The sequence below is a fragment of the Benincasa hispida genome, chromosome 12 (genome assembly GCF_009727055.1).
Source record: "Benincasa hispida cultivar B227 chromosome 12, ASM972705v1, whole genome shotgun sequence".
NCBI lineage: Eukaryota > Viridiplantae > Streptophyta > Magnoliopsida > Cucurbitales > Cucurbitaceae > Benincasa > Benincasa hispida.
Genome location: NC_052360.1, coordinates 63,883,083 through 63,897,833, shown reverse-complemented (window position 1 = coordinate 63,897,833; position 14,751 = coordinate 63,883,083). Strand labels below are relative to the sequence as shown.

Here is a 14,751-nt window from a genome sequence, read left to right as displayed (position 1 = left end):
TATTTTAAAATAATTAAAAAATTAATATTCAATGGACTAGTCCAAACTCAACTCAAACTTTGATCCAAAGAGCCAAACTCAAAGGTTGGGCCAACCCAATCCAAATCCAGTCGATGCTTAAAGCCCTTGGACATAGGCCTAGGTCAAACTTGGGCCTTCACTTTTTAGACGGGCTGGTCGCACCTGCCAAACTAGGATGGATCACAAATGATACCAAACAACGAAAACAATGGTATTCCATCGTTTATCATATTACAATTATACATAACATTATAATTATAATTATAATTATGTACCTCATGCTTAAGGTTGTTAGAAGCTTGGAAGTATAAATGTGAAAGTGTTCACAGGTCAGGGCAAGAGAGAAAACAAGCAAATTCAATTCCAATCTATTTTTCAAGCTCGAAATGTACAAATCAATTGATTAATGATATTATGTAATATGGAAGAGATGAGAAGAAGGAAGCAAGGAGGATACAGCTGAGGAGGAGTTGAAGACATGAAAACAAACTCACCCCCTTTCTAACGCGGTACTCTTTTTCGGCTCAGTATTTCTTGTTCTTTAAGTCTATGCTGGAACCTTGCAAGGCGTGCTTGAAGACTAACCAAACCCGCGGCCTTCCGAGACAGCACAAAACTCAACTGAGTCACGTAGTTTTCAATGTGGCTTCCAGGTTGGTCCACTTCTGCCAACAGTTTCATTTCCTGACAATCAACAACCACTCCACCATTAATTAAACATTGACCCCACCAACTACAAAAAGAAGACCAACAAACTTGATTTAAACAAGTTGGTGGTTCAGTTGGTTTCAAATACGTTTTTCAGTTGGCTCACTTTCTCAAGAATAATAGAATACATAATGTACAAGTTTTTAATCTTTCGACTTCCTAAGTTGTCTGAATATTTAGTATTGTGTTTAATAAATCCTGAAGCAAAATTTTCTATTAGGTTAGAACGTGTCTTAAAAGGTCATCATCTTTCGATTGTGTCTGCTAGGTTTCTAAAGTTTAAAGGGTCTAATAGGGTCCTAAATTTTACTTCTTGGGTTTAAGTCCCTAACATATCAGACCTCTTTTTGCATAAAAAGAAACAAGGGGCATATTGGACATTGCCATAGCTTAATGATAGCATTTGGCAAAAAAATTGAATGGTCATGCCTTATGAGGAGACAATTCAATTCTGTATCAAATGTTTGCCTCTTAAAACTCAAATGAGTCGAGAACAACTATTATACAAATTTGAAAGTTCCCTACTTTCATGTTGAAAAAGAAAATAGATAACAAAGGCTTTTGGCTTTTTCTAGGGCTTTTAGGTTTTTCTAGGAAAAGAATCAGAAGGGTAACAGTCAACTTGGACAATCAGAAGTAAAAAGAATCTATAATGAATCAAATTTTAACTATAAGTATTTGTAATAAGAGATTGGAACTTCTGGCTTACTTCACGCACTATCTCCATGGTGTCCTCAATTTCTTTTCGATGAGCAGCAATTAACGCCTCTTCTTCCTGCAACAAGGTTGACGACACGTCAAGAAAACCACTGAACTGGTGGGAGAATTAGTGCAATTATTCTCTGATATGGTGAAAAATTAAGCTGCTTCCCTGGTAACTGAATATACTGCATAACCGGGAAAATAAAAGATAACGCAATTGGATGTTAAAAGTAGCGAACCTCCAGTATTGCATTAATATTCCCATCAGGAGACGGCTCAGGTTCAGACTTTCTGGATCCAATATCATTTGCATTAGATATTCCTGAACCATACTGCCTCGAGCTTGCAGTTGAGACATCAGGCACAGCACCATCTTTCTTCTGCCAGCTCCCCAATTTTTCTGATTTTTCATCTCTGGTTGATTTTCTTCGGGGTGGTGATACCTTTTGCACCTTCTCCTCCATATCATTTAAGTTGTGGGAATACATAGGAATCTTTCGACCCGTCGGATCACTATGAGCGTTCCTCACTTCAGGTGGCTCCTTGTCAAATGATGCAGAAGTTACAGTTATGCCTGCACTTTTCTCTTCTCGTGCATGAAAGCTATTGCTTAATGGCAAAGCAGTAGTTGGCATGTCAAAGTTGGAAGAGGAGAAACTCTCTTTCTCTGCAACTCTTCTGCCCAATTCCCCTAATTTCACCTCTTGGCGCAGCATATTCATATCTTCTGCTTCAGTTGGAATTGGAATAGAAGGGGCTGAAGAAACATCTCTAGCTGTTGGTACACTGGAACTAACAGCCGGATCCTTTTTTGCATTTCCACTTTTGGACAAACTTTTGACCCTGATGTTATTTGATAGCAACTAATAAGTTGAATATGTTGCTAAATTTCTGGGTGATGTAAAGCCTAAGATGTCAAAAAACATACCGGTCAGCATATCTCAAAGTGTTGAGAGTATGTTCACATGAACCAGCATTCGGAGAAATGCAGGATATCATAACAGTTCTCGAGTTGCCAACAAAAGAATCACGGAGCACTTCTGTGAGTTTGCTTCCACGGAAGGGTATATGAATCTGATCATTGTCCAAGGCCCGAATGCATTCCTTCAAAGCCAGAAGACTTTTGTTGATTTCTGCTCCTTCAATCCTGCAAAGGTTCCAGCAAAACAAAATAGACAAATTGCAGCAAAATTAAATCAGGGTACAAATTTAGTTGACAGGAATAAAAATTTTTATGACAGAATATGTAAATAAGTATCAGAAAATATATCGAGCAGCATTTTGGACAGAAACACAAGAACTTAAGACTGGCTACAAGTGACAAGCTACCAAATAAAATTCTTAGTAGATGCATTAAAAACTAAAATAATTAACCAAGATCGTACACTCAATACGATCAGGCAGACAGTGACAGGCTCGCCAAACTCATTGATGGGTGACATATTTTACAACTGTGAATAAAGAACCTTAACAAGAAACATAAGACCAAAGATCTAAAACATCTGGCATACCTTGTCTGACGGTCATTATCAGTCGTATCAGCACCTCTTTCGCTACCAGCCAAATCAATAAAAGAGATTTTCCCAACAAGCTTCCCACTTTTCAACTCATTTCCGTCATTGTTCCTTCTGGATTCCTTTACTTCAGGATGTTTCTTAACAGCAAGTTGCAATATAGCATGTGACCTTGAAGACTCCTCATTGGCACCAGTGGAACCTGTACTCCTAGCAGCATTTCCCTTCTCGATATATTCTTTGACAATTTGTACATCGGACACTTCAAATTCTTGAAGTCCAACAATACAAACCTGCTGCCGCCCATCTTCTCTCATGCAAAGCTTCCTATTACAGAAAAATAAAGTCATCTTGAGGATGTGCATGCATGGAAAAAGAAGAAATGCATGAAATATACAAAAATATCGTTCAATTAAGGAATTGGACTCTTGAAAGGGGAAGAAAATGCACGTTACTACTTTCAATGTTATTATCTGTATTTTCATCTACTTCATTTTGGTTGGTCAACGTACCAATTTGGTCACAAACATTATATATACAACCAAACTGTGCCCAAAAGTTAATATCACATCACATGCAAGTTATGTGTAGAGCCTTCGATTTATTATGCAACTGCATGTCAATATGAACTCGCAGTAAAACTATGTTTGCTTCGTCCTGACATCATCCCAAGTTCAATTATAGTTAAATTGGATAATCGATGACGTAAGTACAAGGACAAAAACTACCAGGACCAAAATATTAAATTAACAAAAAATCAGGATTAAATTTATAATCAAACCAACAAAAAGTTAATAAAACCCATATATCCTAAGATTGTTGAGGTCTGCATAAACTAACCTAGATGCCCATGAATATAAATATGATATACATAATACAATCTCACTGTGGATGAATGGAATTTGCTGTCCCTATAACAATAGTAACTCTTTTTTCCTCTAGACAATTCCAGAGAGAGAGAGAGAATAAAATTAAAAACTTACTTTCTGTCACTGAGTAGATCAAACAATTTTCCACCATATATCTCAAAAAAGCTAAGCCACAACTTGAATCTCTGATTACGATAAACCGGCTGATGTAACAATCTAACAAGGTCTTCAGCAGCTCTAAGAGGTAATGGCTGCATTGTAAACGTCTTGCCACTGCCTATTCAAATACCAAAAACTTATATCAACTTCACGATACTAATGGCATCTTATAAGGAGAAAAAAAGAGTAGATACAATATCATTAGCAATAGGAGAAGCCACAATATCCATGAAGGCAAGCGAGCAAGAACTTGATCAGATTTATTGCATACCTGTTTGGCCATAAGCAAAACATGTAGCCTTTGTCCGTTCAAAGATGATGGGAATAATTGGTTGCACGGTAACCCTATAAACCTACAAAAAGAATGCACGTCAATCAAACTAGATTCTATGAAACCATTTAACGACTCTAATTATTTTACACCAGTGGAAAAAGGAATATACAACGGTTACCTCATCATTGGTAACATACTCATCAAGAACTGCATCAAAGCAGAATTCATGCTTCTCCACATATGCAGTTAAGTCCACCTATCTCAATTTAAAGTATGCGAGAAAAGAAACAATGATCAAGTCAAACAACAGCCACATCAAACAATTAAGCTAACATCATACATCAAAGTTCTGAGATAAAAGTAAAGGAACCTTTAGTTTTGGTTCATGAACGGTCAAAGAAGCGTTGTCGCATACTGATACAATATCATCCTCCTTACGAGCAAGCTCCTTCTTGTTTAATGGTCTCTTTCGCACCTAAGATGGTACATTACATGTATTAAGAAAAAAGAACAATATATGAAAATATATGCCAGTTGATACTAGAATACCAATGTCAATCAAAGAAACAAGTGATCAATTAGATGATCCCATAAGAAGCTTACCACAACTTTGATTTTAGCCACATTATTTTCTCTAGCAACGTTCTCTTTTTCAATCACAGGTAACACAGCCACGGGATCTTCGTCAGCTTGGCTTCTTTGCTGCCTGTTACTAGCTATATTAAATTCATCCTCAAATGCTCTAGTACCACTAGGAATGAATGGTGACGGCTCGAACGGTTCTGAGATAACGTGCTGGTGGGAAAAAAATCTATTAAAAAGGAAATCCGAAAATAAAAAATAAGGATGGAAAAAGAATTAACAAGCACAAAAAAGGATAACTATGTGACTTTTCATGCAATATTCATAGGGCAATGGACTGGTAGATAAATTTTAAGCAGATACCATAATGCTAAAAAACATGAAATTAAAATGTTCAAATGAAAGGAAAGATGAGTAGTTCTTAAGTTGGTAAAGAAACATCTCTTTTTATTTTAAATCTCCCTAGACCCCCACCCTCTCCCTCCTCCCTGAATCAACCGCATCAATAGAAAATCCCCAAAGAAAATAAAAAATGCAATCATGTCAACAACCCATGGTTCTTTTCCCAAAATATCAGGCAACTAGATAGATTGTTACGTCCCAATGCCTAATAGGAAACCATCTAACATCTGCCTCCAGGAATTACTACAACTTTTAGATATATAATCAAACTTTAAGAATCTCTCGCCCATAAAAAGTGAAAACCCAGCATACCTCAGATAAAAGCTCGGTATCATCCATAGCATGGAGATCCAAAAGTCCAGCACCAAAATCTCCCTTAAATTCTGGAGAGTAATAGCCATCCATTGCACCCAGTACTCCGGAAGCTTGGGCAGTAGGTGTATGTGGTTCAGATCCAGATTCCCCACCAAAATTCAGGTTTCTCATCAGTTTTAAAAGCCTCTGTTTCTCTTCGGCAGATTGTGCTCCATAACTCTAAGCCAATTGGAATGGAAGAGGAAATTCAATTGCCATGGCATAAACAACAACTAAAACCAGGTACAACATCAACTGAACAACAACAACAAAAAAATAAAAACGCAGAACTATGCCACAAATCAAACTGAGCTTCCTATAAAATTACGTGAATACAAATTCGATAGGACCATTTAAACATTAATAATTTCACATTTGATCCCCAACAGTTGAAGATTGCATGTGCTGGAAAAAGAAAGAAGAAAGAAATGACCCTCTACAGTAAATACTCAAGACAGATTCATGCCAAATAAGCATTATCTCATCTAGCATAAAATACGTACTTTCGACCAAGACATATTCGAAACCCCCGCCCAGCATATCGTAGAACTCAGAAAAAAAGGCCGATCCATTACTCTCGCGACAAATTTGTAGTCGCATTCCAAATAAACATACGGAAACCCTCGGAGATAATAAGCGGCGTACCTGCATGAGGAGGGAGCGCTGATCAGCCAAGGGAGAGGCCAGATGCTGCAAGCCAGCGGACTGGAGCCACCGAGCCATGACCGCATCACCAGCGTCGTTAGTGGGGCCTGCATTATGCAGGGTCCCACCGCCGGCGTGGTCGTAAAAGGCAGTCGCCGCCGCAGCATTGCTCTGCTGCATCTGGCCGCCCATGTGGCGCTGCGAACGTCTTTGCGGAGCCAATTTTCAAGATCTGTTTAACAACGCTTCATCCAAACAAACAAATTCAATCAAGTATACAAAATCACTAAAAAAAATCTACAACAACATGAAAACAACCAGCCGATCCCCCCATGTTTAACCAAACAAAAAGTAAGTGACGATAACAAAAATAATACTCACAGTGAGAAGAAAGTTTGAATTCGAAGCAGGACATGAAAGGAATTACTCAAATACGAAATTCAAATCCAACACAGAATCTGCAACAAAATCACCAGATTCAACTCAAAAAAAAAAAAAAAAAAAGTTATACGAAGAATTCCAAGTCATTTCCAACATTCAAAACATACCAAAATTGACCGAGAAATGAATAGGTTTTGAAGGTGGAGATCTGTAGAACCGAAGAATCTAAAGATCGGAATCAGAGATCAGATCTGAATCGAAGAAATGATACAAAACCCTAATCTCATCGAGAGGAAGAAAGGGGGAAAATATACAAATTTGCCCAACCTTTTCTTTTATCTTCGTGATTAAATGAAACCCGAGAGAAATGAGTTGGCGAAAATTGTAAAGACTTCAACGCCACAGCGTACGCCTTTTGTTATAAGATTAAGGAAATTATATGATTAAATTAGCGAAAAAAGGCAAATTTTATATTTATATCAAATTATCAATATAATTTCTAATTATCTCATCATATATATTCAAATGGATTAAACCGCTATTTTAAGTTATATATTAAATGACTTAAATACCCTTATGATTATCACTAATTTCAACGCGTCTCATTGTCGTCAATGAAGGAACGGGGAGCGGGCTGCCCGGGCGGACCCCGGCAGAGGGCTTCAAATTTGTCGAATGACGGAAATGCCCTTAGTCTTTAGAGCACATTTGGTTGACAAATGACACTCTTAATTTGAATCAAGTTTTTTCTTCCCCTTGTTTTTTTATTGTATTTGATTTCTTTTTTCTTTTTTCTTTTAAATTTTTATATGTGACAACTTGAACATAGTTGGATTGTTTTATTTTCTTATTCTATAAATGATCGAATTCAAATTGAAAAGTAATGAAAATAAACAAAATATTTGTAAAGGGCTATGATAACTTTGTGGCTATATATCTCGTAGGGTTTTTTTTTAATGCTCTTTAGCTATTTGTTTGCCATTTTATGGTTGCGTTTCACACCCTTTTTTCCTAGTTGACTTTTGCAGAGATACGCGTGTGATGTGGTATTGAATTTTTGTCGACGTACTAATATTTCTATATTTTTATGTGTCTAATATCAATATAAAGGGTGAATCAACATTTTTTATTATATCCTAAAAAATTCATTAACAAAAAAAAAAATAACTACCAAATATCATTAATGTAAATATAATATAAACAATAGAAAATTTAACTTGTTTAAGTTTATTTGCTTGTTTAAATAATTTCTTTAATAATTTGTTGTCTCCTAAAATATTTATCGATGATATTATATTAATATTTCTGACATTTTCATGAAATTGTGACCTCAACATTTTTATCAACATCGACATTTTAAATTTCGATGTGTGTTAATTTGAATTTTGAGTAATTTGATAGGCTGAATTCAATATGCATCATTGATTGGTTTGAGATAAATTTTAATTTTGATGAGGTATCAATGGAACTCTCAATCAAAATTTCTAGTGGAGAGTTTTCGATTAAAATGGTTTGTTAATGGTGGTACATATGAATCTCTCTAAACTTAAAAGAAACTTACACAATAATTTGAATAAAAATTGGACACATAAAAGAGTTTAAAATGTCAATGTCCCATATATCTTTGAAAATATTATAAAAATTTAAAAAGAAAAAAAAAAGTCAATAAATAAATACTCTACCCTTTCCAAATAACATGAAAAAATGAGCTATTTTTAAATCTAGAAAAATAGGCTAACTTATTTACAAATATTCCAAAATGTCACAGTTTATCTGTGATAGATAGTAGTAGACATTGATAGGCATATATCAGTATCTAATGTCTATCATTGATAGACAATGACACTTTATTACATTTGAAAATATTTCTAATAGTTTTTTTATTTAAAATAATTATCATATAAAATTATTATTCATATCATATTTTCACGATTAACATCAACATGTCAATGAAAATTTAATACGACGATAATTTGGGAGAGCAATGGGCACGTGATTTAGAAGAATTGATTGGAAAATGGGGTTTGAAACGAAGAAAGGGCCCAATGGCATACATAGACACGCACGCATTTATGACACTTTTTCTGCTGCTACAGCTCAGAAACTCCACCTCCTCTCTGCATTCTCATTTAACTCGTTTTGTCCCCTTTCTAACCTATTTATTCGAAAAAGCCACCCCAATATAACTGTTAAATTTTAATTTATAGATATTTGAAAAAAAACAATAATTACAAAATTATCTCGAATTTGTATCTCATGATTATTAAAAGGTATTCCAATGAATATTATGAATAAAATAAATTGTAGCGCTTTTGCTGAATAATATTTCTTATATATGATCATTTTTGTTCACATCAAAATTATTTAACGTTATTCAAAATTTAAACTTCCAACCCTTTTAATTTTAGTCTAACAACTAAGTTAACTACTACTCAATTGATTAAGACATGTATATTTAGTTAAAAGAATATACATTTAATTTTTCAATCATATTGAACTTTTAAAATAGAGTAACACGTATTGTTGTTTATGGGATCAAACATGTTTTTATCCATTAATATATGTAAGAGCAATATGAATATAACTCAAAGTGTTAAATTTTGGTTTGATAACTATTTTATTTTTTATTTTTAGTTTTTTTAAAATTAAGCCTATTAACACTCATTTCACCTTTAAATTTTTGGTATTGTTATCTATTTTTTACAATATTTCTAAACACCAAGCCAAATTTTGAAAAACTAAAAATAGTTGTTTTTAATTTTTAGATTGTCGCTAAAAAATTCAAACTCTTTTACTTAAGAAAGATGAAAATAATTGTAGAATTTGATAGGAAATAAATAAGTGTGTTCATTGGTTGAGATAGATTGGGCTAAAGCACTTTTAGACCTAACCCATTTGTTCGGATTACAAATTTGTTCACCCCAAACAACCATCATAAAATAATGAACCCAACCCAACCATAAAACATTTTGATCGAGTTGGTTTGGGTTACTTTGATCATTCGTTTAGACTTTTGTTCTAAAAATAAGTAAAATATTAGTATATATAAATTTTATTTAATTATTTTCTAAAAATAAGAAAAAACAATATTTGGAATATATAAAGGTTAATATCTACTAAAAGGGAAAAAAAAACATGGAGATGAATAAAAAAACAACATTAAGTCTAAATATTTTCAACGTTAAAGAGAAACACTTGATGTTTCATCAATTCTGCCAATTTTCTCTTTAAGAAATTCAAAGAAGTCCGCCACATCCAAATTTGTCATATGGGATGGGTCAAATATGTCATTATCCTGTCATACAAAATTTGCTTCCACATTGTTCTCTTTTTCCTTCGGGGATGATTAATAGAGATCAACTAAGTATTTTGACGTAGGACAGGTACATGACTAATGTCCAGTCATTCCGCATCGGAAGCATTTGTTTTCAACACTTTTTGAACTCTTATCTTTTGGAGCTTTTCTTTTGTGATCATCATTTTGTCTGATTCTTTTAAATTTTGAATGATTCGAACGACCACCATGAAAATAATAATTATTTCTTCCTATGCCACGATCACGACTTCAACTATGATCACGATTATTATTAAAATTCAGGAATAACTTGTTATTTTGTTTTGTCACGAGAAGATATAAAATTAGTTCATAATATTTTTAAAATCTTTCTCTCAATATTGTTGCTATAGGAGCTCATTCGAGACATGAAACATATAAAATGTCTTCTTTAACATACCGGCATCAGTAATTTTTTCTCCACATAACAACAATTTCCAACTAATTTTAAATAATGTGGAGTTATAATCACTTACTGATTTGAAATCTTGTAGCCTTAAGTGCATCTACTCATAACGAGCTTTAGGAAGAATAATTGTTTTTTAACGATCCTACCTCTCTTTCAAATTTTTCCACAAGATACAATGATATTTTATTTTAAGATACTCCATTTTCAATCCCTCATGGAGATGATGACGAAGGAAAATCGTGGTTTTTGCTTTGTCCTGACTGAATATCGTATTCTTTCTTTAATAATCTCTCTAAGATTCATAACATTTAGATGGATTTTGGCATCAAATACCTACGAAAAATAATTACTATTGTTAATATCAATGTTATCAAATTCTAATTTTGTGAGATTTTTCATGGTAGCACTATCATAAAATATTACATTTATATTAGAAATTTAATAGATAATAAATATGAAAAATAACGTTAAATTTATTAATTATAATTAACAGGAAAAACTGACATACATTTAGCACATATCTTTAGCGAGAAAAATAGTAAAAGATTATGCTAATAATGTATTGTGAATTTAAGGAGTACAACGATGCATGAGAACACAAATATGGAAAAAATATAATATATATAATAAAACAAATAAATATTAAAATAATATAATATAATATATAAATATATAAAATAAATAAATAACAAAAAGTAAGTAAAATAACAAATAATAATTTCTCTACTTTTTCCAATCTTTTTGAATTGATCACCAATATGTGTGTCTTTCAAAACCAACAAAATGTCACTATTTATATACAATTTGATAATTAAGGGTAAATTACATAGATTAATAATGTATAATCTTGAGGTATATGAACAACGCATGATAATGGATAAGTGACGCCAATAGACATTAATAATAGACATTTATATTACACTTAAATATTTATAATATAAACCATTATATAGTCGATGTCAAGAAAAAGAGACTGGTTGAGATTAGCATTATTGATTAATATAAGACAGTTTTAGCATTTATGACAGAATTTTCTCTCTCAACACTCAATTTGACGATAGTCTTATGTTATTGACATTGAAACTCAAATTTATTGTAGTGTATCCATATTCAGCAAGCATAATTTAGGAACCTTTCCATGTTTGAAAAGATGTTGACATTGAGAATAAAGCTAAGACATTCGAAAAAGAAATGGAAACATATTATATTTGAAATATCATATAGCTAAATTACATAAAGCATTCATGGACTTTGTTATTTATTTAAAAAAATACTCGCAAGTTTTCAAAAGATACACTAGTGCATTTAATCTATAAAAAACGTTTCAAAACTAAAAATTTGTTAAAATGTTGGAAGAAAACAAAAGCCTAAAATGATATAACAATGATTTCGAACAAAGGTGGAGACCTTAGCATCACCATACTATTCTAGGTTTCTAGTCACCGTCACACTCATTTTGTATACCACTTGTTATATGAACAATTTTGCCAAAAATATAAGAAAATATATAACCTTGTAAACATGAGAGAATCCGAGTCCAATGACTTCATTTTGTCTCCTTACAATTTTACTTACTCTAGTACATGAGTTTCTTGAGTATCTCTCATGATAACTTATGGAGAGGCAACACATCGTTCACAAGATCTAACGAACTATACTTCGTGGAAATAAACTCAACATGAACCAATTTATAAAAAGGAAGAAATATTTTTATGACAAAAAAATAATGGGGAAAAATTCTCTTTTGCAATTTGAAGAAGATGCATATTTATAGACTATTTGTGCCTATTCGAATAGTCATGTCTTTTCTTCAAGTTGGTTAATTACGAAAGGACATGTTCGTTTATGAAATGATATCACTCTATACGAATGATCTCTACCATTTATTCCAACAATCTCTCCCATAAATGGTAAATTGACAATTTAAGATAAAAGAAAAAAGAAAACGTTAAGTATTTCCTAATGAAGAGTCTACATCGAGATAAGTAGTAAACACTTTGAACAACCTAGTGAACATCAATCGAGTTTACTTAGCTAATCAATGGACTTGATGTCTTAAACTGCCAGCCATTTTAGAGTAAACTAGGACAATTGAAGTCATACAATTTTTCATTATAACAAAGCTTATTCTCATAATTGTGTTCATTTTGGTATTGAACACTGCCTGGTCTCACGAGTGTTTTAGAAATTTCGCCTTAAAATTATCATAGAAGCAGTCCCTTTACATTCACATAGGTGATTCCTATAAAGAAAATCGTATATGCTCTTTTTATAAATAATTATTCAACAACTTATAGAAATTATTAAAAACACAATGCCTACCCTAGCCCACACTTGCATTGTCTCATTATTCTTAGAATGGGTAAAAGATCAAAATTTTAATATAGTGCTCATTAAGTTATTCAGAAATCGGTTTGCCCATTGAACCTATATCTTGGGATCTTGCCTCTTTGATTAACTTTTTAAAATTAAAGGCTTTAATCCTATTCTCCTTGATGAACTTTCAACTAACTCCCTAGTTAGACTTTTACAAGCAGATCCACAATATTATCTTATAATCTTACGAAGTCAATTGTGATAATTTCACTAGAAAATAGTTGTCTGATTGTATTAAGTTTTCATCATTATGTCGAGACTTGTTATTATTCACTAAAGATGTATACAAAAATTTTGTATACAACTCAAACATATTCCACAATTGTTATCAAATATTCTAAAACTTGGAGTATCATATTAGAATAACCATTTTTCTCAGATACTCCACAATAATACAAAATTTTAAGTAGGTTTCAATCTGTCCATAATTCACAAGGAATTTCATATGTTTTCATATATAGAATTCCATATAAAATATAATTAACCTTCAACCAAGGAGAACATATTCATGAAATGTGTCTTATTCCATTTTTGGAATCAATCATTTTATAAATCAGAAATTTTATGACTATAAATTTCATTGCTATTACATATTCTGTCTTTATATATATTTTATTTCTATAGTTTTTTGCCAAATCCACCACTATACATTTTATATAGTGTGTTATCTAGTCCACTCAAAATTGGCTCTTACATAAATATTTTGCACATATTTCTATGCCTCAAGTGCAAGCAACCTTTCTTTGTTGGCTTCTCTTTCAACATTACGACAATGTGTACTTTCAAAAATCTTGACAAAGTCAAAGTTCTTCTTGTCATTATTTAGAATAGTTGCCATTAAATTTCTCCAAGATTTCCACCAACAGTGTATGGTACAACAATTTGATATCGTTCATGACATTTATGTGAAATCGATCACCAAATATTTGTGAAATAAAGTAATAACTTAACCAAACAAGTTCTCACAAATAATAATAATAATAATAATAAGGCATCAAATAAATTTGGGACATTATTCCTTAGGTTTGAAGCATAAAACACCATGAAAACAAGGCAATAAAAAAAAAAACTACTTAAATACTGCAATAGTTCACGACTTAAATCACTATTGTCATAAATATTAGCTTTTAATCAATTTTGTTTACACACAACACAATTCATTTTTTTACCCAACACAATTTAAATCCAATACTATGGAAAATCACCTTTGATTACCTAACAAAATTCAAATACACAAAAACATTTGTCTCTCATAAAGAGTGGTTATAGGTATTGAAATTTTGATGAAACTAAAAAAAAAAAAAATAATAAAAAAAAAAAAGTGCAAACAAATTTCCACAATTTTCAATATGAACGAATAACAAAAAAAATCATATATATAGTTCAACAATTTCAATATCTTTTAAAACAATGAAATCATTTGTACAATAAAATCAATACATATCTATTAAACGTCTCTAAAATAGAATATAAAAAAGAAAATAATCTATGAAATTAATTTCTAAAACAAAATATGTAAGGTATCAATGCATAAAATTATATTTATACCAAAGGGTGACAAACATGTAAAAAACATAAAATCATAAAACCATCTTCAAGTATTTTGATACTTCACTGATAATGGAAACTATACTCAAATGTGAGTTTGGAAAGCATGAGAAGCAAAATGCATGCTAGAAAATAGACATTTTTCTTTTACACAGCAATGTCACTCCTCTTTAAGACTTGCATCATGTATAATAACACAAAATGAAATACAACTTCAGATTGTTATATGAATAATTTTACAAAAAAAAAAAAAAAAATTGAAAAAATATATAACATTGTAAACATGGGGAGAATCTGAGTTTAACGATTTCACATTCTCTTTAAGACAATTTTATCCACTTTAGTGCTTGAATTTCTTGAGTAATTGTCTCTCAAGATGGAACAAATTATCTTTTTTATGGAAGTAACACCTCGTCTACAAAATCTAACGAATTATACTTTGTGGAAATAACCTGAACTTGAACCAATTTATC

The 14,751-nt window shown here is 32.0% G+C and overlaps 1 protein-coding gene across 3 annotated transcripts; it reads right to left on the bottom strand.

Moving 5' to 3' along the window:
* Positions 1–351: 351 nt before the first annotated feature.
* Positions 352–7,012, bottom strand: LOC120067358 (kinesin-like protein KIN-13A). Of its 3 annotated transcripts, none has more exons than XM_039018931.1 (14): positions 6,779–7,012; positions 6,612–6,688; positions 6,231–6,475; positions 5,544–5,765; positions 4,851–5,042; positions 4,618–4,722; positions 4,426–4,503; positions 4,245–4,326; positions 3,929–4,091; positions 2,943–3,272; positions 2,360–2,578; positions 1,671–2,274; positions 1,439–1,504; positions 352–705 (listed from the first exon to the last, which is right to left on the bottom strand). In XM_039018931.1, exons 3-14 carry the CDS (start codon positions 6,420–6,422, stop codon positions 523–525), a joined length of 2,436 nt encoding a protein of 811 aa, XP_038874859.1. In that variant the 5' UTR covers positions 6,423–6,475; positions 6,612–6,688; positions 6,779–7,012; the 3' UTR covers positions 352–522. The 3 variants fall into 3 exon arrangements, with proteins under 3 accessions (XP_038874859.1, XP_038874860.1, XP_038874861.1); XM_039018932.1 differs by having other exon boundaries at positions 6,231–6,462; XM_039018933.1 differs by lacking the exons at positions 6,231–6,475; positions 6,612–6,688; positions 6,779–7,012 and having other exon boundaries at positions 4,851–5,058; positions 5,544–5,764.
* Positions 7,013–14,751: the final 7,739 nt, after the last annotated feature.